This window comes from Labeo rohita, unplaced genomic scaffold (genome assembly GCF_022985175.1).
Source record: "Labeo rohita strain BAU-BD-2019 unplaced genomic scaffold, IGBB_LRoh.1.0 scaffold_114, whole genome shotgun sequence".
Lineage (NCBI taxonomy): Eukaryota > Metazoa > Chordata > Actinopteri > Cypriniformes > Cyprinidae > Labeo > Labeo rohita.
The window spans coordinates 117059-131537 of record NW_026127274.1 but is presented as its reverse complement, the minus strand read 5'-3'; the positions used below and the strand labels follow the sequence as shown (position 1 = coordinate 131537).

Sequence of the window (14479 nt, the reverse complement as noted above, 5' to 3'; positions counted from 1 at the left end):
TTTATATTACAGTTAATAAGTGATTCAGTCAAGAACAGTGAGTGATTTTCTCTTTTTCTTTTGTTGTATAATTAATATTTATGACGGGGTCAAAGCTGCTGCCGCTTTAAGATCTGACGTACACAATCAAATATTTTGACGCATCAGTATTTCTCCCAACCCTTCAGATTTACTTAAGACAAAACCGACTTCATTTACATGAATCAAGACGAGCATGTGTGTGGCAATAACAGAACCTATAAAGAGAACTCGGCATTCACACACTGACTGAGAGGCGAGTTCTGTGCGCGCGCTTTGAGTGTATGCGCACATAGGGGCCATTCACATGTCGTGCCTAAAAACGCTTGGAAAACGCTAGGCCCGCCGCTTTCTTCTTCTTTCCAAAGCGCTCTGTAGCTTGCGTTCCCGTGGCGTCTGCCGCTGCTAAGCAACCGCGTGCGCGTCGCGACCGCGTCGCTTCCTTTATGAGCGCGGCTACCGCGCGCCTACATTTGAAATAAGACTTAAAAACACATGCAAATACAAAATATCACTTTCGTGATAATGCATCGAGTCAGTGACAATTCCGTCAACTGTCTCTGGACTCGGGATATTTTCCGAGTCCGAGTCAAGTCCGAGTAAAAATGCATCCGAGTCCGTGACAAGTCCGAGTCGCCTAAAAACTGTACTCGAGACCGGACTCGAGTCCGAGTACCCCAACTCTAACTTCTCTCCTACACTTTTTTCTTTATTTGTTTTTAACAGAAGAATTAAGAAGAAATCATTTCTGGATAAATATACATAAACCGCTGTGCTGTGCTGCTCTTCTTTATCATCACGCAGTTAAAATGCCCCTCCCTGTGCCCAAAACGGGTTGCCTGTGGAAACAAGAACTGGTGAGAGGTTGTCCTGCTCCACTTCACAGTTTTATAATAACAGGACACGCATTTATACAACACTTTATTCAAAAGGAAGAGCCGCATTACACTAGGTCATTATTTCTGCGTCGTTACAAATTCTTTTCAGTTTCGGTTTTCAATCTGACCGAGTGTTTACATGCACTCTCAATCGTATTAGAACAGGAATAAACCACCCTCTTCAGTCCGAATGAAATTCTATTCCGATCGAGATCAATCGGATCGATTAAGGTGTCTACATGAAGACTTTTCGGTCCGATGGAGCCGTCAGTCCGATTACAAATGGGTTATTTGGTTTCATGTAAACGTAGCAGTGACACGCTTACCTCCTGGAGAGTGTTCTTCATTTGGCTGGATGTTGTGAAAGGGGTTTTCTTTACCATGGAGGTGCTCATCCGCGGAACCTGATTTTACCAAGTACGACATCTTTGTTGACCCTGGAACAACATTGTGATTAACCAATCAGATTGGAAAAAAAATTATAGTTTTTGTGAAGTTTAAGCTTACAGTCAGTGTTTGGTGCTTGTACATGGGGGTCATTCATCTATCATTCATCTATGCTTTGCATTAAATACTTAATCAACTGAGGGGAAATAGACAGATACCCTAAAAGGAGACATATGTTGAGTATGCATTATGATTGGATGATATAGAAACATCCTGGTCTGATTAGGGTATAAATACTTAGTTGAAGTGTTCTTCTTTGTCACACACTCTACAGATGCTCTGTATGATTGTTCTTGCAAAAATAAACCCTGTTTTTTATATTCTACGATACTCTCACAATAAGAGTTGGAAACATTTTTCCATAACAAGGGTGAGTAAATCTTCAGCAAATTTTCATTTTGGGTGAACTGTTCCTTTAAACCTCTTCTAACTCTTAGCCAAATCATTACTTTTATCATGTCTAATAATATCAAGTTGACCATTATAAATCATATCGGATACAAGCTTGTATCATTGCAGACTAAATTCTTTTGTTCTATAAACTGGCTAATGCACAATGCACAGATGTTCTGAAGAGAACGGCTCAGACTGGAGTTCTCATGGCGTTTTTCCATATATTGCTGATTCTGTGCGTATGCACCACAGCGCTGTGTTTGGTGAGTGTAGAATTCAGATGTCATAAAAACAATGATTTTGTGATTATGCATTGATTATTATTGTGCTAAACAAAAGCAAATTATCATATTTTAGAGCAAAATTACACAGCTGTTGGTATATTATAATGTAATGACCTTGTTCAAAACTAAATGAGTTTTATGATGATATAGTTTGTGAGTATTTCATTTTGTTATACAATAAAGAAAGCTTGCACTGAAATTGCTGATGTAAAGGAGGATATTTGACACTCAAATGTTTTCTTTCAAAGCCAATATCTTCACTCACAGGTGAGTCATAACAATCACATAATTTTAATATAACAATGCATTCAATAATCTAAACTGTTATTAAATGATTTTAATTATGCTCTAAATTTGACCTTTTTAAATGAATGAATGAATGAATTTATTTATTTTTGTAGGGAATACAAAGATTGATGTGGATGATGGAAAAGACCAGGATATATTTGATATAAATAGAGGTTTGTTGAAACATTTATATCATTCTGTAACGTGACTCGACAAACAGTGTGAATAGATCCAAGTGCGAGCTTTACTGGAACACAACGTAGTCAGACAGGCAGGGTCGATCTCCAACAAACAGTGATATCCAGGGCAAGAACAAAAGCGTAATCCAATAAACAGGCAGAAGGTCAAAATACCAGACACCAGTCCAAACTATCAAATGAACAAGGCAATGAAACAAGGTAAAACTATGACTATGAAACATAAACATGGAAATAATACAATGAATCGAGGAAAACGCTTGATATCCACACAGACAAAACAATACCTCGCCAACTCCTGTTTGGCATCCATTTAAGGAGGTATAAACACTCCAAGGAAGTCACCAAAGAAGCAGAAGAGGGAGCGGTAAAAGACAGTACATGGGCAGGGGCTCCCTCTGCTGGCATGGCGTTACACATTCATATTCATAAATCTGTTGCATAATTTTTATAACACTTTATTAACTGCTGTCCTGTTCAACAGAGGCAGGACTTCACCTGGTGGAAGGAGATATTCTGATACAGGAGGTCAGTGTTTTCTTTGAGCAAATTCTTATGCCACTTTCCACAAATAGGGTACAAAGTAGGGCCTGAATCTCTGGGCCTGAAAAATAATAACAATATTTTTAGGACATTCTTAACCTGTCAACATTATCCTCAGGAGGTCAAACTAATGTGTAAATACAGTAAAGTTTTAATCACTAAACATCACAAACATCAAAATAATACAATTTTATTCAATAAAATAAATCCATATTTAACAGGGAGAAGACAGAAACACTATTCTGGATGAAAAATATCATTGGCCGACCGCTGTGCCGTACGTCCTTGACAGAAGCCTTGGTCTGTGAATATATAATAACTGATTCAGCTGAATTTATGCTTTGACCTGTATCTGACAATCTAAATACAACTTAATAATTGCTTCAAATTGCTCACTCACTCCCCCTTGTTTTACTTGCTCTTTTTCTTTTCTTTTCTTTTCTTTTGATAGAAATCAATGCCAAAGGTGTGATACTGAGAGCATTTGAGCAATTCAGACTCAAGACCTGTATTGACTTCAAACCCCGGTGTAGAGAGCCAAACTACATTTTCATATTTAAAGACAAAGGGTGAGAAAACTTTACATGACACACATTTAAACTCATCTTCACACACTGCGTAATAATCAAAATTCTATTCACATTTGTCACTTTTTTGTTACCAAACAAAAACGTTTTTAATCATTTTTTTTTTTTTTTTTTACTATGAATATGTTAGCCTTAAGGTTAATTACACTGTAAAAAAGTTTTCACTAGTTTCAACTTAAAAACTTAAGTTCAGCAGCTGCCTTAAAATTTTAAGTTAAATCAACTTAAAAGTGCAAGTAACTTCAACTCATGCTAAATCAACTTAAAAGTACAAGTCATTTTAATTCATTTTAGTTTAGTGAGTTGAAATGACTTGTAGTTTAAAGTTGATCTAACTTAAAATTTTAAGGCAGCTGCTGACCTTAAGTTTTTAAGTTGAAACTGCTGAAAACTTTTTACAGTGCATAAGCTAGTGTGCTCCAAAACAAGGACAAAATTCACATTTGGAAGATAAAAGCATTCAAAACTTACAGTCTTTTACTTTCACCAATATAAAACACCTAAACCCTCGCAGTCTTAGTCTGAGTCCACTGGTAGAACTGTCGGTTGACTGCCATGTAGAAATCTGCCGCGTAACTCGCTTCTAGTGATGGGAAGATCAGATCATGTTACCGATCATTCGGATCTTTGAATCTCGTTCATCAAAATGGACAATTCTATTTTTAAGTCATTTCCTTCATTTTGTTTATTTCAGCAGAATATAATTAAAATGTTACGTATTAATAACCATGTTCCACAACACATATGCAATATTATGAATAAGACTGTTAATGAAATAAAACTATAATGCAACCAAGGCCAAATTCTGAGAAAAAGAAATGATTAATTCAGGTTATGCAGTCTGTTAGATCCCTCACTTTCATAACAATCTGTGTTGTGTTTCCCATACAACGACGTAACTCGCTGATTAACCACTATAGTATGTTGCATTGTTGTGGAAATAAACTATGTTTCCCAAACACAGTCGCAATTTCGTTGTTTGAACCACATTAGTCCAACAACATAGAGCCATTGTTAATGACAACACATGCATGTGGTGGAGTAATAACTCCTGCTATTTAAATGATTAGAGATCCTGCTGCTAAATTGTACATGGCACCTGATGACCAATTTTTAATTTTTGGTTCCCTTTCATTTCGCTTTATTTGATAATTGATTTATCATGGGTTCCCTTAGGCATTTATGCACATGCGCGCTATTAAAAAATGGTGCTTATATAGAATGTGTAAAAATACATTGATTAAAATGCATTTATATTTAGATCAAATGAAAGATATAGATTGTACTGCATGCTAGCTTGCTTATCATGTCCAATAGCAGATATTATTTAAGCCCATGTCTTACTAACAAGAAACTACGCTTAACCACAGGTCAAGAGCTGTACTTCCAACAATATAAGTTTGAGAGACTGTCTGTGAATGTTCGTTTGAACTATGGTTTTGGGAAACACTGAATCATTGAATTATGCTGGTAATGACAGATCTTGTTACCATAGTTGGCTAACAATGCTTTTGGGAAACACCCGCCCGTATGGCAGGCATAAAGTAGGCTACTTCATATAGCCATCATCATCATCTGTTAAAACATAGTATACTGCCGTGCAAAGGCAAAAGACCGTAACTTCGATTTTGGTCATAAATGAGTTGATGTTTTTTGGGACATTCAAGACTTTCTTTATCATGTGTATATGTATCTTGAGTCAATTTAGTTGTTTTTTTCCGAGAAATGGATTGTCTTAACCTTAATAATGGATTGTCTTAACCGTAACTTTAAAACCCCCTGGAGAAACCAAGGCAGAACACTGTATAACATCAGTTACCGTTCTTTCACTTTGTTTGGAACACTCAAATTGAGTCACAGTGTTTTGCCTTTGTTTAGCCGCGCATCAGTGTGAAGTATGTTATACAGTGTTCTGCCCTTGTTTTACTGCCCATTAATGTCTACCGCATTTTAATCACGGTGTAACTTATAGGCTGTCACTTCTAGTTGGACGCACATGGAATCGAATGTCGTAGCATATAGCATGATCAGTTATAAAATCAGTAGACTACGAACGTTTGCAATTAAATCCATATCTTACCTTTTCTTGTAACCCAATAAAATCAATCTACAAGCATTCTGGCCATTCCTGCTTGCTGGCATTCACATCAATCCACAAGTCGTTCTTTTAGGTTAGGCTATTTCATTCAATCAATATAAAAGCATGTCTAGCGTTCTCTTACCTTACTGAGCATAAAAAAGTGTAGTACGCAGAGGAAGTTACTGCCTTTTACTCTGGTGTGACTTCTCACTTTTTGCAGACACTGCAAAAACAGAGTACAGTAATTTCGAAACAAGGGTAAAAATTCGAGCATAAAACCCGGTAGTCTACTGATTTTAATCAAAATAAAAAATGTGCTTTAAAGGGTTAGTTCACCCAAAGTTAAAATTCTAATATTTACTGACCCTCATGTTGTTCCACACTCGAAAGTCTTTTGTTTATCTTTGAAACACAAGTGAATATACTTTAGAGAGATTTTTGTCCATGCATTGAGTCCACACAGCTTCCACTTTAATGCTTAAAAAGTTTTCAAAGAGATCATAAAACTAATTTACATGAATTGAGCCATTTAGTCCATTTTTTTGGATGAGACAGTCACCTTATATGATAAACAGATTGAAATTAGGTTTTTATTTACAAATAGCAATCAGCAAACAAACGGTTCCTGTGAAAGCTCAAACGATACTGCATAACACAAGAATGAAACTCACTGGTTCTCATGCTTGAGCTTCCGTTTACCATATCTGATGTTTTAGTTGATAAATGTTTATATGTGAATAAAAAGCCTAAATTCAATTTGTTCATTATACAAAGCAATCAAGTCTCTTCAGAAAATATAGAAAAAAATCACTCAATTCATATGGATTACTTTTATGATCTCTTTATGAACTTTCTGAAGCATCATAATGGTATTTGCCAATGAAGGGACAGAAATCTCTCTGATTTCAATAAATAATTACATTTGTGTTTTGTAGATGAACAAAAGTTTTAAGTGTTCGAAATGGAATGAGGGTGAGTACATGACTACTTTGATTTCAGTAAATTAACCCTTTAATCAAAACAAAAAACAACAGTATTGTGAGTTTTACCTTATGGAAGTGCACAAGTCTGTCTCATCCTAATTTTCTTCCTCATCACTGGACTGTTTTTCCAGGGCGTCTTGGACAATCTGATTAAACATGACAACAATACAGGTGACAACTTAAGACTAGTAAAATGATGGAAGGGAATTATTACCCAGACAAATCAAATGTTAACAAGAACATGCATACCCATTTGCCTTAGCATCTATGCTAAAGCTTTTGCTGGCCGATGCCTTGATTTTGCCCTGCTCTGTTTCTTTATGGTCAGTTGAGGAGAATGAAAGAATGAGGACTTCTGCTAAGGGTTGAGAATCTTGTGGGTGACTAAGATCATATAGGCCTACAGATAAACCTTTTACACCATCATATTATGGAGGCCTTAGAAGAATGTGTGAGTGTTTATATATTTAAATATTAATATATTTACCATCAGGTATGCCAGCAGAAACAATTTCTTCTGCACAACTTAAATGTAGATGCCTTCAATTTGTGTCCTATTCCACATCTGTATCTGTGTCTTTTAACTGAAAAGTAATTTTAACAATAATATGAATACAGATATCATTTACTTTTTTCTTCATATTAAGTAAAATCTCAGTGATTTAAAAGCAAATAGAAAAGCTTTGAAACCTGAAAACGTCTCAGGTTATGTATGTAACCCTGGTTCCCTGAGAAGGAAACGAGACACTGCGTCCTCTAGAGGTCGCTATGGGGAACGTCTCCTACGTGACCCGTGTCTGAAGCTGTATATATAAAAACTACATGGTACTGGCCAGCGACAGCCTATGACGTCATTGCCGGCGTGACGCGTCGCTGCTGGCGCGTCGTACCAGCGCGACCGCATTGTATAAAAGGGTGCCAGTTGAACACAACATCCGCTTCTTCGTCTGAAGCTTGTGTCCGAAGCATGGCCACGAGTCTAGAGGACGCAGTGTCACGTTCCCTTTTGAGGAACTCGAACTGCGTCCTCTAGAGGTCGCTATGGGGAATGGTTATACCCACGCTGCCATGCTGAGGGGAGTGCAAGCCAGACACAAAAGGCGAGCACTAAGTACCAGCTCCACCTAAGTAAGGGGAGCTGCCCCAAAGGACGTCCAGGCGGCTGTTAGTGACTTAATCCCTTCGGCCAAAGGCCTGAGCTGCATACCCAAGAACTTACCTGTAAGGACTGGGCTAACGATGCCTGGCTGAGGGCAGAGCTCAGACTTGGAATCAGAAAGAGATTCCTTTAAGGGATATAGCTTATTGTCTAGGACAGTAGTCTAGACCTTGGCTTGTCAACAGGGGGTTTACCTACTGCTTGTGTGACCCTGCTCAAAGGGAAGGCAGTATAGGACTTCCCCTCAGCCCACGCCATCTCCTGGAACCACCCGCAGGTGGAGGAGGGGCATGGGCCGCAACACTAGCCTTCTGAGCCTATCTCCGATCCTCAGGCCAGGACTAGTCTGAAGACCGAGTCAGAAGCATCAGTTAGGCTGTTCTAACATAATAGAACATAACCCTGCAGATCAAAATCAATGTGCCAGAAGGGGACCAGCTGAGAGAAACACACAGAAAGTGTGCCGTTTACTACAACCCAGCAGGGGAGACAGCACTATCTAGATAAAAGTTAGTCCGTCCTACCATAAACATGGCTGAACTATAACCACCCTCAGATGGCTATGCTCAGGAGGTGTCCATAAACCCGATTTTGGCACAAAATTAACACCGCAACCGCAACGTGCAGCATATATTCAGCTCCCACGGGAGTTAAACGCGCTCCGCCCACGCACTAGATACCCCCGGGAACCAAGCGAGAACGGAGCCACCTCGAATGCGTTGTCAATGCTGTTTTTTGGCGAACGCACTCATGCAGATTCGGATATTACAATTCGGGTAAACAGTTGAGGACTCACCTCCGTCCTTTTGCGAATGCATCGCGATGAGCACATCCAATTCCCTCGAGAGCTGGACGTGCTGCTCTCAACCACAAACACACACAGCTCGTGAGCTCGTGAAAGCGGGTATGAGAGCATGCCTGTCTCTCGCATGAAACAAGTTCAACTCCCTGGAGACTGATATTCGCTTACTCCTCACCATACATACACAGCTTGTGTAGTTACGTATAGAAAGCTGCGGGTATCAGAGTGTGTTTGTTTCGCGCAATAAACTCCCTCGAGAGCTGAAAACGCTTGCTCTTTACCACACAACGTCACGGATGAGCCGTCCTGGTGAGAGAAATGCACAAGACAAAAGGTCAGAATGAAGACGAAGAAGAGGATGTTGTGTTCAACCGGCACCCTTTTATACAATGCGGTCGCGCTGGTATGACGCGCCAGCAGCAATGACGTCATAGGCTGTCGCCGGCCAGTACCATGTAGTTTTTATATATATAGCTTCAGACACGGGTCACATAGGAGGCGTTCCCCATAGCGACCTCTAGAGGACGCAGTTTGAGTTCCTCGAAAGGGAACAAGCTCTGTGGACGTTTTAGTATCAGCTTAAACATGGCTGCTTTGACTGGTTTTAATTAGTCAGTTTACTAAGAAGTAGCACTTCATTTAAACATGGAATGCACAATCGGTAAGCTGTTCCACAAATTTCTTCACTCATTGATATTGAATTTTCACCAGCACGACGACAGCTGTTGGCCAAGAAAAAAGCAAATAGTCGTTAATCCAGCAAGCAGTTACAATCAGAAGCTCTATTTGTTATCTCTAAAGCGATATATAATATAATGTAAACAAATGTTTGCATATGAATTGCGCACGTCAAGTCAGACACATCTTGTCTGTTGAAAATCTTGAGGTGTTAAATGATTCTTTTGATATGCGGTGGTCTGCCGCACCGTCTAAACACAAATAATGTTAGCACTCCGATGAAGAATTTACATTATTCTAAATTTTAAGAAATGTAAACTTAATATAAGAATGTATAGAATTAAGTGGTTAAAATATATATTATACCTGTGTTTGATCATCTCCGCTCCTTGCGGTCATCCGACATTAATCAACATGGAAATAATTTGCAATGACCGGAAATAGGATAACCTTATCACCAGTGATAATTATGTTAACTCGCTGTAATAACACTGATTCTGAACACTGACTTACACTGCAAAACAGCGATTATAATGATGTGAGGAAGTGTGGCACTTCAAGGCACGTCAGTGGATCTTTAATCGTTTAAATGTATTAAATAATATTTTTAGGCAAATAAGCATGTTAGACCTTTTCAGGCATGTGCAAACATTGGGACTTTATTGTACTGACTGTATCTAAAAGGTTTACATTTTAACAAAGGAGAATTTCAGGGTGATGAAAAGGTGATTTTTTCTTTTCCATCAGCTGTTACTCACATGTGGGGAATCATCATATAGGGAAACAGAAGTTGTCAGTTGGTGAAAACTGTGACGATTTAGGAACTGTGGAGCATGTGTTTCTGCATGCGCTGGGATTTTGGCACGAGCAGTGCAGATTTGACAGAGACGACTACGTCACCATAGTGTGGAACCAGATTGAAAAGGGTAATTACTGTATTCTTAAAAACATGCCTCAATAATAACATCATTCTGTCTTACAAAACTCCTAAAATCTCTATTTATATACAGTGGGTACGGAAAGTATTCAGACCCCCTTAAATTTTTCACTCTTTGTTATATTGCAGCCATTTGCTAAAATCATTTAAGTTCATTTTTTCCTCATTAATGTACACACAGCACCCCATATTGACAGAAAAACACAGAATTGTTGACATTTTTGCAGATTTATTAAATAAGAAAAACTGAAATATCACATGGTCCTAAGAATTCAGACCCTTTGCTCAGTATTTAGTAGAAGCACCCTTTTGATCTAATACAGCCATGAGTCTTTTTGGGAAAGATGCAACAAGTTTTTCACACCTGGATTTGGGGATCCTCTGCCATTCCTCCTTGCAGATCCTCTCCAGTTCTGTCAGGTTGGATGGTAAACGTTGGTGGACGTTTACCATCGTGGTCTCTCCAGAGATGCTCAATTGGGTTTAAGTCAGGGCTCTGGCTGGGCCATTCAAGAACAGTCACGGAGTTGTTGTGAAGCCACTCCTTCGTTATTTTAGCTGTGTGCTTAGAGTTATTGTCTTGTTGGAAGGTAAGCCTTCGGCCCAGTCTGAGGTCCTGAGCACTCTGGAGAAGGTTTTCGTCCAGGATATCCCTGCACTTGGCCGCATTCATCTTTCCCCGCGATTGCAACCAGTCGTCCTGTCCCTACAGCTGAAAAACATCACCACAGCATGATGCTGCCACCACCATGCTTCACTGTTGGGACTGTATTGGACAGGTGATGAGCAGTACCTGGTTTTCTCCACACATACCGCTTAGAATTAAGGCCAAAAAGTTCTATCTTGGTCTCATCAGTCAACCATCCTTGGCCAGATCTGTGCCTTGCCACAATTCTGTCTCTGAGCTCTTCAGGCAGTTCCTTTGACATCATGATTCTCATTTGCTCTGACATGCACTGTGAGCTGTAAGGTCTTATATAGACAGGTGTGTGGCTTTCCTAATCAAGTCCAATCAGTATAATCAAACACAGCTGGACTCAAATGAAGGTGCAGAACCATCTCAAGGATGATCAGAAGAAATGGACAGCACCTGAGTTAAATATACGAGTGTCACAGCAAAGGGTCTGAATACTTAAGACCATGTGATATTTCAGTTTTTCTTTTTTAATAAATCTGCAAAAATGTCAACAATTCTGTGTTTTTCTGTCAATATGGGGTGCTGTGTGTACATTAATGAGGAAAAAAATGAACTTAAATGATTTTAGCAAATGGCTGCAATATAATAAAGAGTGAAAAATTTAAGGGGGTCTGAATACTTTCCGTACCCACTGTATATACTGATATTAAATGCAAACACATTTGTTCATTAACTGTTTCGCGGTTTGTTTCTCACTAAGGTAAAGAGCACAATTTCATTATACACAATGATACAGTGTCAAGCTCTTTTGGTCTGCCCTATGATTACGGTTCAGTCATGCACTATAGTAAGACGGCCTTCAGCAAATCCGGTGAGCCAACCATCGTTACCAAGATACCAGAATTCTTGGATGTGATTGGTCAACACATGGAGTTTAGTGACAGTGACCTGCTTAAGCTGAACCGGCTATACAATTGTAGTAAGTTTATGATGAAGCACTCTCTGTGGAAGACTTGTTGAACTTGACTTAATAATCCTCCATTATTATTTTATAAATGTATTGACAATAATCTGACTGATAAGCAAAAGACTGCTTGCTCAACTGCTTAGCTTCTCTCAGTCATCTTGTCCTAAACATTTTTCATAATTCTTCCAGGTACAGCCTTAACTTTTCTGGACTCTTGCCACTTTGAGGAGCCAAATATCTGTGGTATGATCCAGAGTAAAGGTGGAAATGCCAAGTGGGCTCGTGTACAAAGAGTAAAGGGTGGTCCACAGACAGACTACACCAACCTGGGTCGATGTCAAGGTATGAACACCCCTAACCACAAAAGCAGGTTTCAACAACACAACCCAACTGAGTTTTGCATTCATTCACAATGAAAATTGCCATTTTGAGCTACACGATCACTAACAATAAAACTTCATGCAAGTGAGTTAAGAGAATTTTACAATTGTTTCCATTTATATATGTTTCCATTATATACCATCATGCTCAGTAGCCCCGCCCATTGTGAAATCTCATTGGTCAAAAAAACATATAAACGCAAATATCTTTGGTTGTGATGCATCCAAAATCCACCTTTTTTTTCACTGTCGCTTCAATGCCATTTACAAATTTTCTTCTGTGGGCTCATGGGATAGTACGGTGTTCATCAAATTTTTACTGTGAATTCAGACACACTACTCTTTTTATATGCTATTTATATTGTTTCTCAATTCCAGTCCTTGCGACCCACTGCTCTGCATATTTTGCATGTCTCTCTTATTTAACACACCTGATTCAGATCATCGGCCCATTAGAAGACAGCTCCATGCATGAACAGTGTTAATTGCTCCCTACTCCTGGAGTGTCACATTAGGTTGTAGTAGGCAGCACGCAGGAGATGTGGAGTAAATGTAAACAGTCTTTAATACACAAACACAGAGAATAATCCACAACAGAGGCTTGAGCAAACACATGTATACAACAAATAGACCACACAGGTCAAATGAACAGACAGGAAGTTAAATACACAGGTTAATAGGGAAACACAGGTGCATGGGATTAATCAAACTAAACGAGAACAGGAACATGACCAAAAAAGGAAGGAGGACGTCGAACAGAGTCCTGGGTGGAGACGATGGAGGGAGGAGACAAGGAGGAAACAGGAGGAGCCAGGGAGACAACAGGATGGACCGGACAGACACAGGAGGGACTTGGAGCAGGAGGAGCCATCTGGGACCCAGGCCACAGCCATGATGATCATCCACGGTGGACCCGACAGAGGGAGGAGTTATGGAGGAGGAAGGGTTAACAACTCCAGGGGGCCAAACAAAGGCGGCGGAGCAGGTGGCAGAGAAGCCCAAGGCAGAGACAAAGAGCTAATGAGCCATGGTGATGAGGAGGATCCGGAAGGCCCGAGGTGGAACAAATGGCTCCGGTGACTGATGCGGAGGCGTGGAGCCGGAGCGGCTGAAGACCAAGGTGGAGCCGGAGCCTAACGGAACTGGAGGGATGGAGGGACAAGGCGAAACCGGAGGAGTGGAGTCCCGATGCGTAGGATGGTCAACGACAGCCCAAGGTGGAGCCGGAGGGACGAGGGAACCCGGTGGAGCCAGTGGACTGCCGGGCCACGGCAGAGAGTAGGGAGCTAGCGAGCCATGGTGGAGAGCTGGGTCAGTGGGTTGAGGCCTTGACCTTGAGGCTGGAGGCGGAGACAAGGGATGAAACAGTGACAAAACATAGTCCATAGTCCTGACACTGAGCACTGGAAATCTGTTGAAATTTACTTCACTTCGAAAAAATTCTCAAAAGGGTCTGGCTGCAGAAACACTTGCATTTTCAGACATGCACTCTCAGACTTGCACTCTCAGACAACAGCACTTACAGAAGTCTTTTATTAATTTGTATTTTATTTTATTTATTTATTATTAATTAATCTATTAATTTACTAATTAAATATTATTTAATTGAATATCTCAACATTTTACAACAGTAGCCAAGTGGTGAAGACAAGAAAAAAGAAACTAAATTACAATGTCACCCACAATCGCCACTTGCACTCTCTGCTACCTGCGATGTAGGTAGCAGGTAGCAGTGGATTTGCAATCCACACAAATCATGCGTGTTGCCAATGGAGACAAGACGCCATGGTGGTTAAATGATTAAAACTAATTTAATAGCAAAATGTACAGGGTCCTGCAAGTCATCTATAGGAGATAAAGACAAGACCCGCAAATCTGTGGTCACAGAAATAAAAATATTAACACATAATATGGCCTAATGTATTAAGATTAAGTGCTATTAAAAGATCAAATTCGACATACAGTTTATCAATATAATGTATATGTATATAGTGTTTTCCTCTTCAAAACGTGGCATAATGTGGACTAAGATGTTAAACTAAACTCCATGTGCTCCTCTTCATTATTAAAACAGCTACAGACAAGCAGGTGAGCTCAGAATAAATGCAACGGAGCGTTTATTTGCGTTTTCTCATATAAAATAATCTCTACAGCCCTTTATATCATTGTCTTTGTCCATTATGCTACGTTTTGTGTTTTATTATTGATTTTCTTTGGGAGG

At 39.6% G+C, this 14479-nt stretch overlaps 1 protein-coding gene across 15 annotated transcripts in view; it reads left to right on the top strand.

Annotated features, from left to right (window-relative positions):
- Positions 1-952: 952 nt before the first annotated feature.
- The window catches only part of LOC127157649 (meprin A subunit beta), a 127683-nt gene continuing 114156 nt past the window's right edge, over positions 953-14479 (top strand). For 2 of the 15 annotated variants that reach the window (XM_051100900.1, XM_051100901.1), the window contains exons 1-4: positions 987-1713; positions 1919-1999; positions 2269-2287; positions 2422-2481. In XM_051100900.1, the coding sequence (XP_050956857.1) occupies positions 1618-1713; positions 1919-1999; positions 2269-2287; positions 2422-2481 (256 nt within the window). In that variant the 5' untranslated portion in view covers positions 987-1617. Of the gene's footprint in view, positions 1714-1907; positions 2000-2268; positions 2288-2421; positions 2482-2989; positions 3034-3269; positions 3349-3499; positions 3618-10084; positions 10264-11671; positions 11891-12067; positions 12221-14479 lie in introns of all 15 variants that reach the window. The other 13 variants (XM_051100905.1, XM_051100895.1, XM_051100910.1 and 10 more) reach the window with 13 other exon arrangements.